The 15,427-nt window shown below is 39.5% G+C and overlaps 1 protein-coding gene across 1 annotated transcript; it reads left to right on the top strand.

Moving 5' to 3' along the window:
- Positions 1 to 293: 293 nt before the first annotated feature.
- LOC311215336 (protein-glutamine gamma-glutamyltransferase 6-like) lies at positions 294 to 14,160 on the top strand (the record flags this gene model as incomplete). Its single annotated transcript, XM_084296440.1, has 13 exons — positions 294 to 302; positions 860 to 1,124; positions 1,349 to 1,588; positions 6,017 to 6,135; positions 6,757 to 6,885; positions 7,049 to 7,229; positions 7,438 to 7,573; positions 9,464 to 9,567; positions 9,647 to 9,889; positions 10,986 to 11,303; positions 11,969 to 12,132; positions 12,875 to 12,999; positions 14,010 to 14,160. 13 exons carry the CDS (start codon positions 294 to 296, stop codon positions 14,158 to 14,160), a joined length of 2,184 nt encoding a protein of 727 aa, XP_084152566.1.
- Positions 14,161 to 15,427: the final 1,267 nt, after the last annotated feature.

The following is a 15,427-nucleotide window of genomic DNA, read 5'->3' as shown; positions in this document are numbered from 1 at the left end:
TAGAATCTTCCCCAAGGTATTTGCAATACAATGCCCCAGATGTACTCTGTGGAGTCTCATAGGACAAACACAGGGCCTCTCAGAGCTTCTAAAGGCAGTGTAACTGCACCAGTTGGAGCATGGCAATAGAGCATGAGCAAGAGAAGGGAAAACACTCCTGGTAGGAGAATCATATAAATACTTGCTTTTATGTTGGCATAACATATATGCTATATGCATAATCATACGTGCTTAAATGCTAATACAACATTTAAGGCGGCAAATGCCACTTTGTGGGTTTTAGACTGTAGACCATGATAACAGTATGTAGGGAGACATTTGATATCAGAGAACTGCAAGCACACTAAGTCATCAGAATTCCTCTAGGCCATAAGGACAGGGTCTATGAGAATAGAAACACCAGCAGACCAGCTGTAACTTCAGATGGAGCTATATTTAGTCAGATGGCTTTCTTTGTCAAAAGCTCCAACGCATGTAAAAGACAGACTCTCTCTCACTATGTATCCTTCCCTAATGTAGGCCAGATGGCACCAGAATGTAAGCAGGAAAACACCTCCTAGTAGCCATTTCTAGAATTATAAAAATGCATATGTTGAAAATGTAGAGGGGCTGCTAGCCACCTTATTTGGTGCCAACTTTGAAATGACTCTGATGTGCCTTTTTTTTTTTTAATCACAGTCCACTGATAAAATAGTATCTTATACTGTATATGAAGTAAATGAGTTCTTGGTGTATAACAGGGCAGTAACAAAACCCAAGCACAGTTGTGTTTGTTTGTTTTTTTGTTGTTGTTGTTATTGACCACTAGACTTAATTTATTGGACCATCTACTCTTTATCCATCCTTTTTCCAGTAAAAGATAACTGCTGCTAGCAATCTCATTGTTCCACCTGGAATAAATGGCTTCTTTCCACACTGGCTACTTTTTAATGTCTTCTCTTATTTTACAGATCTGACACCAACACATATCAGCTGGCAGCCATCAGTAAACGCAGGTGCACACCATACTGACAGATATGCTAACACTGAGTTGACTGTGAGGCGAGGACAAGCCTTCACTATTACTTTGTACTTCAACAGACCAAAGCAGCCTGGGGAGAGCCTAGCCTTCGTCACTGAAATAGGTAACACTCCCTTAGCTTTCTCCATGCTCTCATAGAGCTGTAAGTGTTTATCCCTTTTAGCTTCCCCTTATTCTGTTTAGAAATTTGAATTTTCTTCATGTATTTCTAATACTCCCCCTGCTCCGCCCCCTCCCCCCCCCCCCAAAGTGTGCTCATTTCAAGTGTGAGATTAATACTGAAACCACACTCTATAATGCAAATCAATCATCCCTTCTTTCTGGCAGGGCCATCCCCCTCAGAATCTCACCGTACAAAGGCTGTGTTTAACCTCTCTGAGGTGGGTGCAAGTGGCTGGAGTGCTGTCCAAGGATCCAGTGAGTCTGGCTACACTACTTTTACAATATCTAGCCCAGCCAATGCCATCATCGGCCGATACAACCTCATCCTCCAGGTAACCTCAGGGAACAAGATCTTCTCCAGATTCCTGGGGCAGTTTGTGATGCTTTTCAACCCTTGGTGCCCAGGTAGGTACTGATGCCGTAGCTCTTGAACGTAACTCAATTATTTGCTTTCTTATCTGCATGGTAATCTTGGTCCCTCAAGTTGTGTCTCTGGGGGCAGCAATCTTAGCCATGTGTTCACAGACCTGTTTTAACTGCATTAAAAATGCACCAGCCCTCCTCCCTTCCCCCCATTTATTATTTCATTAAAGGGAATGTGCTGTAGAGGTGAACATCAGACTCTTTCTTCAGGACTGAGCAGATGACTTTTTCTGTAGATGAGGGCTGAGAGACTTTCATAAGCACATGTACGTTTCAGAGCAAGCATACAGTGATGTCCTTTACTTGCACCTAAATCAAAGCAAGTCTGCTTTTGTAGATGTTACCTACAAAGATAATAGCTCAACTAGCATTATAAACTGATAGAGGGCTAGTGTGAGGAAGATTGGTATTTCCCATATCTTTCATCATGGGTTAAAAATGGACATCTCTTAGCACTCCTATTTTTTATTTCTGCAGCCTCGGCATATTGCATAGGAAATGCAAGTTCTTAAACTCTGATTTTGCAAATACATGAAAGAAACCTAGACTAGCCCTAAACTATATCACTTTGGAGTTAAAGACTTCTTATCCAGCCAACTGACTATACAGTTTACGTAAGAAGAGAGAAGTTACCACCATCATCTGCTGTTTTCTTCATGTGATCAGATGTTAGTCAGGGTCCACTAAGAAGTACGTCAAGAGCCAAGATTAAAAAATAAGAAACTGCTAATTAGTTTGGCATGTCTTGGAAGACAGAAAATATTTATATTGAGGAAACTCAGGCTGTATCTGCATGGACAGTCCTGAAGAAAAAAAGAAAAAGAAAATTTCTGTAGAACCTCCTGAAAAATCATTTGTTGCATAACTTCTAATTGATAGGAACCATGCTGCAGGGACATCAAAATTGTAAGTTTTTGACAGTGCTATCTGTAAGACCAGACAAACTGTTGCTAGAGGAAAAGAAAAAGGAAGCTATGACCTTACAATTTGAAGCTAATGATTTTGCAGAAGAGTCCTCCAGATCTATCAGACAGCACAATGACCACTGCCAAATAAAAAGGGAGCATCCTTAAAGTAAGATGTGGCTGAACAAGCTTCTGCGAAGCATAATAGCTCTCTGATCCTGACAGACAGGAACACGTTCGCTTTGAGGATATGTTACCACCATAAAGTAATTGTCACAGTAGAAAGGATATAGAAAAAAATATGTTCTCAAAGGATAAATGGCAGAAACAGTCTGTATATAGTGTTCCACATGGGAACTTAGTCACTAGACTGGAAAAGACAGGGATTAATTCATAAACTGTAGTATCAGTAAAGAACTACCTAAAACTAAACTGTCAGGACTATAGATGAATGGAAAAGCACTGGGTTAGAGAAAAGCTGATAATGGATCTTTAAGCGCCATCTGAAAGGACACACTCATCAAAAGCTTCATTATTGATTTTGTTATGCTGGCAATAAGTGGCATTGTTCATAGACTGGGACGCCACAAAAATAACTGGATGACCTTAGGGACTGGAGCCCTAGAGAAGGGATAAGGTGGAATAATAGGAAAAAAGACCAGGGAGAAGTAAGAATTCCAATGACAGGCTCACCAGCTGGAAATCACGTGTAATGTGAAAGTACTTTTTAATCAAAGGATGAGAACCCCAGTGAAGTGGTTCTGAAAAAGGCAAATGCAATATTAAGCTGGGTAAGAGGAAACAGTCCCTCTGATATGTAAATATTAATGGCATTGCACAAGGAGGTAGTATGATCTCACTTGAAATATTCTCAGTTCATCTTTCATGAACAAGAATTATGAAGTATAACAAGTTCAGAGCAGGGTTACTATCATGACTGAACACAAGAAAAACCTTCTGGATAAAAGAACTACTTTAAAATTTTTAGTTTAGCAAGCAGAAAGCAATTCATTTCACAGGTTGTATATCTGAAGTAAGCACAGAATTTGGACACAGAAAACACTGATCTTCCTACAATGGTAATAAGCCTATAAGCTTAATAATTCAATTCAAGTATTTGTTTCAGACCTGTAGATAAAACAAAAGTGATGTTTCAGCATTAAATGTCCTTTTGAGACTTAAGTAAAAGCAAACAACTTCTTTAAGATATGTGCAAGCCAGCCTTTGATAATAATGCATTATATCCTGATGCTATTGAAGGAATGTACAGTCAACTACTAGAATAAGAAGTGAACAGCTAATCATGGAAACCATTTCCAGGTACATGAAGGAGAAGATAATCATCAGGAGTAGTCAGCATGGATTCACTAAGGGGAAGTCATGTCTGACCAAACCAATAAGCTTCTGTAATGAAATCACTAGTCTGATGGATGGGGGGTGTTAGAGGTGGGGGGGAAGTAGTGAATGTCATCTTCCTGAACTTCAGTAAGGTCTTTTAGACTATCTTTAGACTATCACCTATAAGATCCTCGTAGAGAAGCAGTTGAAGTATGTGAAGTATGGGATGGATGAACAGACAGTGAGGTAGATTGAAAACTGGCTGAACTGCCTGATCCAGAAGGTAGTAGTCAGTGGTGCAAAGTGTAGTTAGAGGCCATTAACAAGTGGAGTACCCCAGGTGTCAATAGTAGGCCCGATCTTTTTTTTTAAACATCTTCATTAATGATCTGAATGATGGGGTAGAAGACACCCACAGTAAACTTGCAGAGAGCACAAAACTGGGAGGAGTGGCTGACTCACCAGATGGTCATGCTGCTGTCCAGAAGGACCTTGACAGACTGTAGAATCATAGAATCATAGAATATCCTGAGTTGGAAGGGACCCTTAAGGATCATCAAGTCCAACTCTTGACACCGCACAGGTCTACCCAAAAGAGGGAGAGGCAGGCTGACAAAAATCTCATGGAGTTCAACAAGGAGAAGCACAGAGTCCTGCACCTGGGGAGGAACTCCAGGCACCAGGGCATGCTGGGGGTCACCCAGTTGGAAAGCAGCAGAAAAAGACCTGGGGGTCCTGGTGGACACCAAGTTGGACATGAGCAGCAATGTGCCCATGCCGCTAAGGAGGCTAAAGGTATTTTTGGCTGCGTTAGGCAAAGTATTGTCAGCAGGTCAAGAGAGGCGATTCTTCGCCCTCTGCTCAGCTTTGGTGAGGCCACAGCTGGAGTGCTGCATCCAGTGATGGGCCCCCAGTACAAGAGCAACGTGGACATACTGCAGATAATCCAATGTAGGGCCACCAAGATTATCAATGGAGCACCTCTCCTGCAAGGAGAGGCTGAGAGAACTGGGATCGTTCAGCCTGGAGAAGAGAAGGCTCAGAGGAGATCTCATCAATGCCTCTAAATACCTGAAGTGAAGGTGCAAAGAAGATGGAGCCAGGCTCTTTTCAGTGGTGCCCAGTGCCAGGACAAGAGGCAATGGGTGCAAACTGAAAGTAGACAGGAAGTACCGTCTAAACAGCAGGAAGCACTTCTGTGCTGTGCGAGAGATGGAGCACCGGTATAGGTTGCCCAGAGGTGTTAGAGACTCCTTCTTTGGAAATTTTTAGAATCCATCTTGACAACCCGTTCTAGGTATCCCTGCTTGAATGGGGGGTTGGACCAGATGACATCCAGAGGTCCCTTCCCCAATTTAAATCATTCTGTGAAATAAATTGCACGTTATTTTTACTTGCAGGGAGGGAAGGGAGTTCCTTATAAGAAGGCAAAGAAATTGATTCAGTAAAATAGAAAACTTATTTATAAATTATTTTTTTTTAAATCCTGAAGTTCCAGAAAATAATTTTAAATATTATGAGATTTTATATAGCACTAGCACTAAATAGATAGTGCTAACCTAAAGAGAGAAGAGTCTAACCTAAAGAGAGTGCTTTCATAGCAGCTACATACTGTGTCATAGACTAGGGCAACCAATGAACAACAATGAAAACAAATTGAATGGTTCAGCAGGATATCCTAATAACATTTCTGATCGTGCTTTGGACTCTTAAAACAATGTTAACATCACTAGAAAATAGAGTAAAATATCACTATCATCTGTATGATTGTTTTCAAATGTGTCTTCTGCTTGTAGCTCACTGCCTTATTGGAGTAGTTAACTTGGACATTTCTCTATCTTCTCCACAAAACTACAACATAAAGACAAGGAACACTTTTATAATATAAAAAGGCTACGCTAAAAATTGGGGGAAAGGGTCACAGTAATATACCATGCATTTCCTTCCCTCCCTCTGACCCCTTCCTCCCCCCATAAACAGTAACTAGTATTTTCACTGAAATGTACATGTCTAAGGAGTTATAGCAATAAGATACTGTTTTCCAAATAGTAAAGCTACTTCCTCATGTTAGGTCAAGATAAAGTTGTTTGTTTGTTTGTTTGTTTTTTTCCAAGATTACTAGTGTTCCCAGCTTTAAGTGTAAAAGCATGTCCAACTTTGTTTTCAGGTGATGCTGTCTACATGGCTAATGAAAATGAGAGACAGGAATATGTTCTAAATGAAAATGGAATTATCTTTGTGGGCAATGCAAAGTACATTGAAGCAAGAGGATGGTACTATGGACAGGTAAGCTGTAAGGAATTAATCAGGACTCTCATTCTGTCTCCAATATCATTTTCTCTTACCACTGTTTGCCTCTTTGATAAGTATACATATGTATACGGAAACTGGACAAACCTGGCTAGCTCTATTTGTGGTTTGCTCACTGCGCACCTTGTAGGACTTAGGTCTGAGAGATGACTTAGCACAGCACTGCAGCTAGGACTGACTTCTACATGTACCATGGGCCTCATCTGTGATCAGAGCATCCACAGTACGACTGAAAATATACTAACGTGGATCCAAGACACCCACTGTTTTTTAATGCAGCTACAATGGGCTAGAACCAACATTGATACAATTCCAATAACTGCAGACAGAATAAGCTTGCCAGATTCAGTTTTACTGCAGTCATTTTTTTTCCTGACAGCCAAAAGACACCATGCCAGATTTCTGGTTTGTTTAGTTATCCCTAGCTTTAGCCAGTATTGCAGCGTGAACCAACCACACACTATCATCTTTGTGCCTCACTATTCCTGCCACTTTTGAGCTGAAATAGTTAAAAAATGAAGGAAATCAAATTGAATCTCCCCTAATTTTGTTAGCATAACTATTTATTTCTTAAACATTTCTCCTATCTGATCACAGTTTCAAGATCAGCTTCTAAACATCTGTCTCACCATGCTTGATCTGAGTCTGTACTATCGTCAGGACCCAGCCATTGATGTATCCCGAAGAGGAGATCCTAAATATGTGGGCCGAGTAATCAGTTCTATGGTAAGAAATGGACAACTTAGTCTAAACTCTACACACAGAAAGCAGTCTCTACCCCAGTGAGACTTAACCACCTGATCCTTGAGCAATGTAATTGAAAAAAAAATAGATATGGTGCATTACACACAGCTGATTTTGCCCATTCTGTCCACTGGCCTATTTTTAGATCAATGGAAATGATAATGATAATGGAGTTCTCCTTGGAAAGTGGCAAGGAAGTTTCCATTCACATGAGAATCCATCCAGATGGGATGGCAGTGTGGTAATCCTCCAGAAATGGCGTCAGGACAACTACAAACCTGTTCAATATGGCCAGTGCTGGGTTTTTGCAGGTGTGATGTGTACAGGTAAGCTTTGAGAATAAAAGACTGTGGTGAAACGGAGGCAACACGTGACCTGTGGTTTTGTCAGAACTACAAAGCAATTAATTCTACAAGAGGAGTAATGTTTTGAAGACTGCAAATGCTGAAGAACCACAACATATTTAGAAACAACTTTGTTTCTAAAATATTTGTAATCACTGGAGTTTTTTGTTTTGTTTTTAATGTATTTCAGTTTTGAGGTGCTTGGGGATTCCAACTCGTTTGGTTTCAAATTTTAACTCTGCCCATGATGTGGATAGAAACCTCAGCATTGATAAATACTATGACAGCTCCGGGAAGAGTCTTAACATCAGCAAGGATTCCACATGGTAAACTTAAGTTTTTGCATCTCACTCACAGTTAGAGAGAGGATTTATGAGATCAAAAAACATGAGCATTAGTAGCACAACAGCAACAGAATGGATATTTATTTAGATGTTTGTATTTGACCAGCCAGCCATTTGGAAAGAAACCATATTGCACAGATTTGGGGTAACATTTACTTCAGACAAACAAACAAACAGTTTTCTTGCAATCCCAGACCTCAGACTAGTTGCAGCTTTTTAAAGAAAAACGTACGTTTCGTTTCCATTGAGAATGTACCAACTTCAGAGGCTTTGATTTATTTACCCTTAATCAGACTGTCCCTAATAATGCAGCTATGTACCTTCCATGATCCTAACTAGTTTACTGCTGCAATAACTTTTCCATTACATATCCAAAGCCTGTGTTTCTCAGATTGGCCTGCCATTCTCCTCAGGGAGATAGGAGCCTCCCCAGGAAATTTTCCAGTACTTCTTTAGCTGTACCTTCCTTTTATGGGAGCTATAAGAGAGAACAATCCCAACACTCTCCAGACTTGATTACTGAGGCATCGTAGTCCAGTGCTGTAAACTGTAAAGTGATCTACGATCATGACTCAAGTCACAAAATTTGATTAGCCAAAGAAACTTTTTTGTATATTATACCATTTTATACTTTATTTACCCCCCAATTTCAAATTAGAACATGAATTAACTACAGCCATTTACCCAAGGGTATATGACATAACTCTGTCTTTTTGTGCTTAGCCAAAATTTCACTTTCACGTAGTGTTGTTTTTTTTCCCCACTGAGTGTATGTGGCTGAACAACATGGGAAAATTTTCCATTCCTTAACTTCCTTAAAAGCATTGGCCTCTGAACAATGCAGACAAAGCATCTTTTCTGTGTCCTCCTGTGACTTACAATTAACCAATCCTTTGTGCTATCCTGGAGAAAAGGAGGCTCAGGGGCGACCTTATCGCTCTCTACAGGTACCTCAAAGGAGGCTGTAGCGAGGTGGGGGTTGGTCTGTTCTCCCATGTGCCTGGTGACAGGACGAGGGGGAATGGGCTTAAGTTGTGCCAGGGGAGTTTTAGGTTGGATCTTAGGAAGAACTTCTTTACCAAAAGGGTTGTTAGGCCTTGGAACGGGCTGCCCAGGGAAGTGGTGGAGTCACCATCCCTGGAAGTCTTTAAAAGACGTTTAGATGTAGAGCTTAGGGATATGGTTTAGTGGGGACTGTTAGTGTTAGGACAGAGGTTGGACTCGATGATCTTGAGGTCTCTTCCAACCTAGAAATTCTGTGATCCTTTCCTTTGGCCTGTGGAACTCAAGGAGGTTTTAAACAGAACAAGAGAGATTCATAGAGAATAAGATGACTCATAACCATTAACCTAGTGGTCTCAACTGACTGCTAGAAAGCAGTAGGGCATATCATGGCAGGGGTCATTCAATTCACATACTCTTCTTAGCTTGTTTCTAAAAATTTCCTGCTGCACACTACTATAGATGCACTATTGTACTTTGTTAATATTCCATTTTATTCTATTATAGCTTTGTTAAATTTCTTTTAAAACTTAGCAACTCCCACATTTGAAGGTTACTGAGCCCAATCCCCAAATGTTGTCTATATCCACAGCCTAAATCTTTCATATCATTACAAAAGCAAGCTGTTGACTTCTGTTTGTTATTGTTGTGGGTTTTTGTTGTTTACTGATTTGTTTACTCACAGAGGCCTACATCTCAACAGCAAGCAGTGAATTTGTACTTTGAGAAAGGCAGTGAGTTGTCATCTCCGGACAGCCTGTATCACATTTTAGGGAATCTTTAAATACCACAGTTCCCTTCTTCTTTTAAATTGGAAGTTTGTATGCTTCTATATTACCACGCTTTCTAGACACTGTTCTTTGTCTCCAGGGACTATCATGTCTGGAATGAAAGCTGGTTTATTCGCCCAGACCTGGGAACACAATACAATGGATGGCAAGTTTTAGATGCGACTCCGCAAGAACAAAGCAAAGGTAACTGTATCATGACTTAATATTGCTTCTCCAAACTAAGCATGACTAATGAAGTTTGATGCTTTTTTTCATGTTATAGGATTATTCCAGTGTGGTCCTGCATCTGTCATAGCCATCAAAGAAGGCGATGTAGACTTGGATTATGACACATTATTTGTATATACAGAGGTGAATGCTGATTGCAACAGATGGATAGTATACAATGATGGAACTAAGAAAAGAGTTTATTGTGATACTGAAATAATTGGCAGGTCTATCAGCACCAAAGCTGTGGGCAGCAATTCCCGTGTGGATGTCACTTATAACTACAAATACCCAGAAGGTAAAGGAAGAGTTTATCACAATTCATCTCCTACAGAATTCTTGGCGGTAGGCAGCTAGGATGGGTAGCCTGTTTTGCTTTGGGCATCTCTAATTCCTTTAGAAAATATTTTCTACTTTCCTAATACAGTGTGTATTATATTTATGTTTTTGTATACTTGGTAGCTTCCTTGCTAAGGCACAGCACAAAATATACTCTAGTCTCTCACAGAAAATTACAAAATGAAATGTATACAGAAAACAGGGCTATAAATTATGTTTTAGTACCCAAGGCAGACAAATTCTCAAGCTGTCATACAAAGAGTGCACAGGACTGTAGTATGGAAGTTACAGATCGATAGCAGCTTTCCGGTTTATCTGGCAGATGGACTGGGACAACAATCAAACCTCTAATCAAAAGCTTTAAACTAGTCCTAACACTAGACATCTATCATCTCCCATATGACCACATACTCAGTCTCAAATTCTTCCCTGCCGTGTCTGTTCCAATACTTCATGTTTCATTTTGAAGATGCCACTATACTCTGCTCCCAAGAGTGGTGATTTACTTGGTTTCCCTCTCTTGCTAATACACCAAACTATGCTCTTTTGTGCTTCTGCTCTGACATCCAGCCATCAGCTAACAAGCTGTTCAGCTGTTGTGTGTTTCTACTCCCTGTAGACTCAGTCTACACAGTATTGGATTCTAGAAACAGAACTACTGGGAAACAGTAAAGGGAATAATTGCCATTCACCTGTACTTAGGAAAACAAAGCAGCAAAGTTTAAAAAAAAGGCCTAGTCATGTTTGCAAGAATATTTTTTATCTTCCCTTAAACACTCGCTATCTGTCTTTTCATAAGAGTTGAGGCTTGCCAATCAGAATCAGTGGCCATATTTCAATACTCCAGTCCACAAGCTTTTAGTGCAACCATATTTAATACAGAGGCTGGTTATCATCAGATTAGCAGAGTGACACTTATCACACTACTCCATATTCTGACCAAAGAAAAAGAAATCTTGCAGTACAGAGTTGACATCCTGTGTCATTCTGATAGTCTTTAAAAGTTCAATGGAAGAAAAAAGCCTGAATCTGACTTGGTTCTCTCCTTCAACTAGGTTCTTCTGAGGAAAGACGAGTTTACAAAAAGGCTCTGGCCAAGATATTTGGATCGAACATCACAGAAGGACACACTGAACCTCCACGTGAAAGATCTTCAGAGGCCGTTAGAAAACCTGGGATCTCTGGGAAGTTCAAGTTGGCTGAACCTCCAGTGTTTGGCAAAGATGTTACCCTTATCTTAATTCTCAATAACCTATCTTCTGACCACAAGACTGTGAAGGTGGACATGAGTGCATCAACTGTCCTGTACACAAGGAGAGCAGTGGCAGAGATCCTGAAGGCAACCGCATCTGTGGATCTCGGTTCTAAGCAAGGTAACCTTTGATATCCCCAAGGAGCCTATATAGGCCTCCTCTTAGCCATTAAAAATCACCTGAAGGCAACTGGAAAGAACAAATGTCAACATCATGTCTGTATCAGCCTCAGTACATTGACTTAGTCCATATCTTATCTTAGCAGCATTGTTTGACTATTTTACAATTATTTTCTTTCTCCCCTCTGAAAACATTCACTAGTTCAACCAGGAACTGAAGGTCCATGAGTTCTTACATAGAAGGCCACGTCTATATTATAGCAACAGAAGCAGCACACATGTACGTGTGTCTGTGGTCATTATGACATGTATAGGAACTCTTAAGAAATAAGAGAACTCTGATTTATGCTTTCTGGCACTCAACAAGCAATATGTTAATATAATAGAGTTTAACAGAAATTAACAGGGGCAAAAGTTAAAATTTACAGTTACTAGCCCCCACCCTATCACCTCTCCTCCGCCCAGCCAAGGTGGAAACTAGCCAAAACTACTATAGAGATCTTTTTCATCCCTAGCATCTGCAAAGAACACAGCCCCCCCCCCCCGAGAAACACAGAGAACACTCTTTCTTCTGTTCTCTTCTGTAATTTCAAAGAGCCTCACACTAACTCTCTCTTCTTTAGCATTCTTTGAGAATGTAATGGCTCCTAAATGTCTGAATTGCAGGAAAACATATCCGGTTAAAAATCCCTTATTCTTATTATGGAAAATACCTGACTACTGACAAAAGGATTCAAGTTACCGCTTTGTGTGAAGTCATGCACATGCATGGGGTAAAGCTGCTGGTGGAGAAGACAATCATTTTAGAGGACACAAACATTATCATTAAGGTAAACAATTTTCTTGTTGAGGTCCTAAATGGACAGAAAGAACTAAAGAGTCTTTGGAGCTCAGAACTTAAGATGAAAATTTGAGGATAAATGCATGAATTTAGACTATAGTTTCAGATGTTGCTCTAAAATTCTGGATGCTTAAATGGAGAAAGTATGTTTTCTCAAAATGGCAGTATATGTGAGAAACCAGTTTTGATTCTGTGCTGGAATCTCCCCTGGTTCTTCAGAACAGCTGCTACCTTTCTTCTTTCCCAGACGTGTTCCACCGCTGGGAGTTTACAGAAATTGTTTTCATTCCATCTGTATTCTAGTTGTTGGCAAGCCTTTGTGTTGCCTTTAAACAATTTTGCCTTCTTCTCCTAAAGCACAGACATAAGCCCTGAACTCTAATTTATATTAGGGACAGTTTATATTGTTATAACACTTTAATCAATGCTGTGCCCAGAAAACCAGTTTCAACCCTAATATCAGACAGGTTTAATGAGATGTCTGTATAGTCAGTATTTTGTTTCACTGAAATTGTATATAGAACACTTGGCATGCAGATTGACAGCTCTATTTAGTAAATCCAAATCCAACTTCACATATTAGCAAAGGCTTACCATGCGTGAAATTCTAGTGCTCCTACAAATATCTTATTCACCTTCAATTAGAGATGCTCTGCTTACAGTTCAGCTGAGATCTGACTCTAGAAAAGCATAAAAGAGTGAATGATCAGAAAAGTGTCTTTGTCATTTAGATTCCTCGGCGGGTTGTACTGAATAAAGCTGCTACTCTAGAGATCTCATATGCCAATCCCCTCCCTGAACCTGTGAACCGCTGTGTACTACTAGTGACTGTGATGAATCAACAGGTCAAAATACAGTAAGTGAAAGCTGCAGCATTTACTCATTGCTTCTAATATGACTAATAACATGGTTAGTTTCTCAGTAAGAAAAAAAATCATGGTTAAATTGAATATATATATTCCATAATAAAGACAATTTCTGAAAATAAAAACACCACCAAATAAATATGTACTGAGAATTGATGATTTCTCAGTCACGTATTTTTTTCCTACCTAGGAACTCCTTCAAGAACTAAAAACTGTTAACATTCTTCTTGGGAGAGCATGTGTGCATGCCATATTCTTTTGTCTCTCTGTTAGATCAGCTTGGCTTTGCATTTCTGTTTTTATATACAATACCTTGATAGTACAACAGTAAGTCTGAGCTAGAGCAAACCAGTAGAACAGTGTCACAGTTTCTCTGATCTCAGCCTGAACAAGAAGTTGCTCTGTATTTCATTAATGTAGGAGAAAATTATGCCTTTTCAAGACATGACAGCAAGATGTTCTGTTACTTTTCTTTTTCCCCTCTAGACCCTGATTTTTTATGGGTTAACTCAGCGTTGCATACTTGTTTTCTAAAGCCTGTTTTATTTTGAAACAGCCTGACTTGCTGTGGCTCTGGAAATATTTGGACATGATAACCCATAAAATACAGGAAACATAATTGCAGTGAAAAACTAAGCTGAATGGAGACACACAAAAAAAGGACCCTGGCCATGAGAAGAAATCATATTATTGCTAAAATGGATATGAGCCAAGCAGGCATCAAGCAGGGAACTGACTTTAACAATGTCTTCCTATTCTGAGTTTCTGTTTCAAACTTTTATCCAGCTCTAATATGGAAGCATGCTGTAGTGCTTCTAACTCCCATCATGCTATTCAAAATGAAATGATTGTGGTATTGTCCTCCCTCACTTCTTAGTCTGCACAAAACCTTAAGTAATTCTCAGAAAACAAAGTTGGGTCTGGAGTCCTGTTGGTTATTGGGAATCTCAGTGAAACACAATATAAGCCTGAATGAATTTATTTTTTGTTTTGTTTTCAGTCTGGCACGACTGGCACCAAGGGAGAGATCAAGAATTTATTTTGAATTTACACCTCGAAGGACTGGGCCCTTACAGCTGCAAGTAGACTTCTCTTGTGACAAATTTTCACATATTAAGGGCTTTGTAACCATTGCAGTAGCACCCATGTAATGTGATGGAATCAATCTCCTACTTCAGCATTAACATGACAAGACATTCTTCTTTGTATAGGGACAGTGACGACAGCAAGAAACTTCCCACAAAAATGAGTGACTTCTTACGTTACAATAGAATTAAGTTTTCTGCTTTTACAGTGCTTAGTTATCTAGTCTCTACCTGTATTTCTTTTTAGTCTTCTTGTCCAGAGAAATAAAACCCCTTCCTTGTAGAGATAGTTTCACTATTCTATCAAATCTACTCATTGTGTTAAGCTTCAGGTTTTGACTTTTCCATCAGATAATTAATGCAATCTTTGTAATCTCATTCTAATTGTCAGCAATAAAAAAAATATTAAAATAACTGTATTATTTTATAATGGCTTGTATATTCCATGAAAAATATTGAGAAATCAGAAAATTGAGGAAAGCTTTTTCCTGCATTTAACAAGTTTTATACCTTAAGAAATGGAACATTTCCCCCATTGATCATTTAATTTCTTTATTTTGTGACACCTGTACCTTTGTGAATGGGGGGAAAAAAGCCTACAAAGACTGAAAAAAGTAATCTTTCAGACCCATGAAACAGTACTTGTCTAGTCTGTAGGAATAGGCCTATAACAGAGCAGACAACCTATATACATACATATCCTAATCATTAACGTGACAGATTGCCACGCACAAGACAAGGAGAATCTGACATTAATATAGAAGCCCAGCAACAAAAGCTAACTAATGCTTTTTGCCCTCTATTGTAAGATCGCTAGAAACGAAGAACAGTTACCATCAAATCTTCCAAATGTAACTTCTTCACGAGCAGCCCCCACTTCACATTTCTGTCATAGCATTCACATACAAATGGCCCTTTTCTGGGTTCCTGATCCTAACAATGCCAGGCACCAGATGTCACCAACAGCACCCTTTCAAAGAGGCTCAGAAATTCTATATTACCGCAGCTAATGTAGACTCTCCAGGGAGAGCTGTAAAAGCTAATGGCTAACTGGGCACAGTAACTATCTAGACATACTTTAGAACTAGAGTGTGATGCAATAATGGTGTAGAAAAGTCTCTGCCAAGCTTGAGAATTTAAATTTGTTCTCTTGCTTATAAAATGTTTAAAGCAGAATTAATAATGCCAAAATTCTGAGCCACAGAGCTGGTAGGAGGTAGACATGGATATCTGGTGTCTGACAAATGATGGTGTTTCGGATCTGACACATCTGGACACTACTAAAAATTCTTACTGAAAAAATTACACAAGAAACTGTAAGAAAACTCTAAGA

Source organism: Netta rufina (genome assembly GCF_964035555.1).
Source record: "Netta rufina genome assembly, chromosome: 16".
NCBI classification, from domain to species: Eukaryota; Metazoa; Chordata; class Aves; order Anseriformes; family Anatidae; genus Netta; species Netta rufina.
The sequence above is the reverse complement of the archived record's forward strand: the minus strand, read 5'-3'. Positions and strand labels throughout refer to the sequence as shown.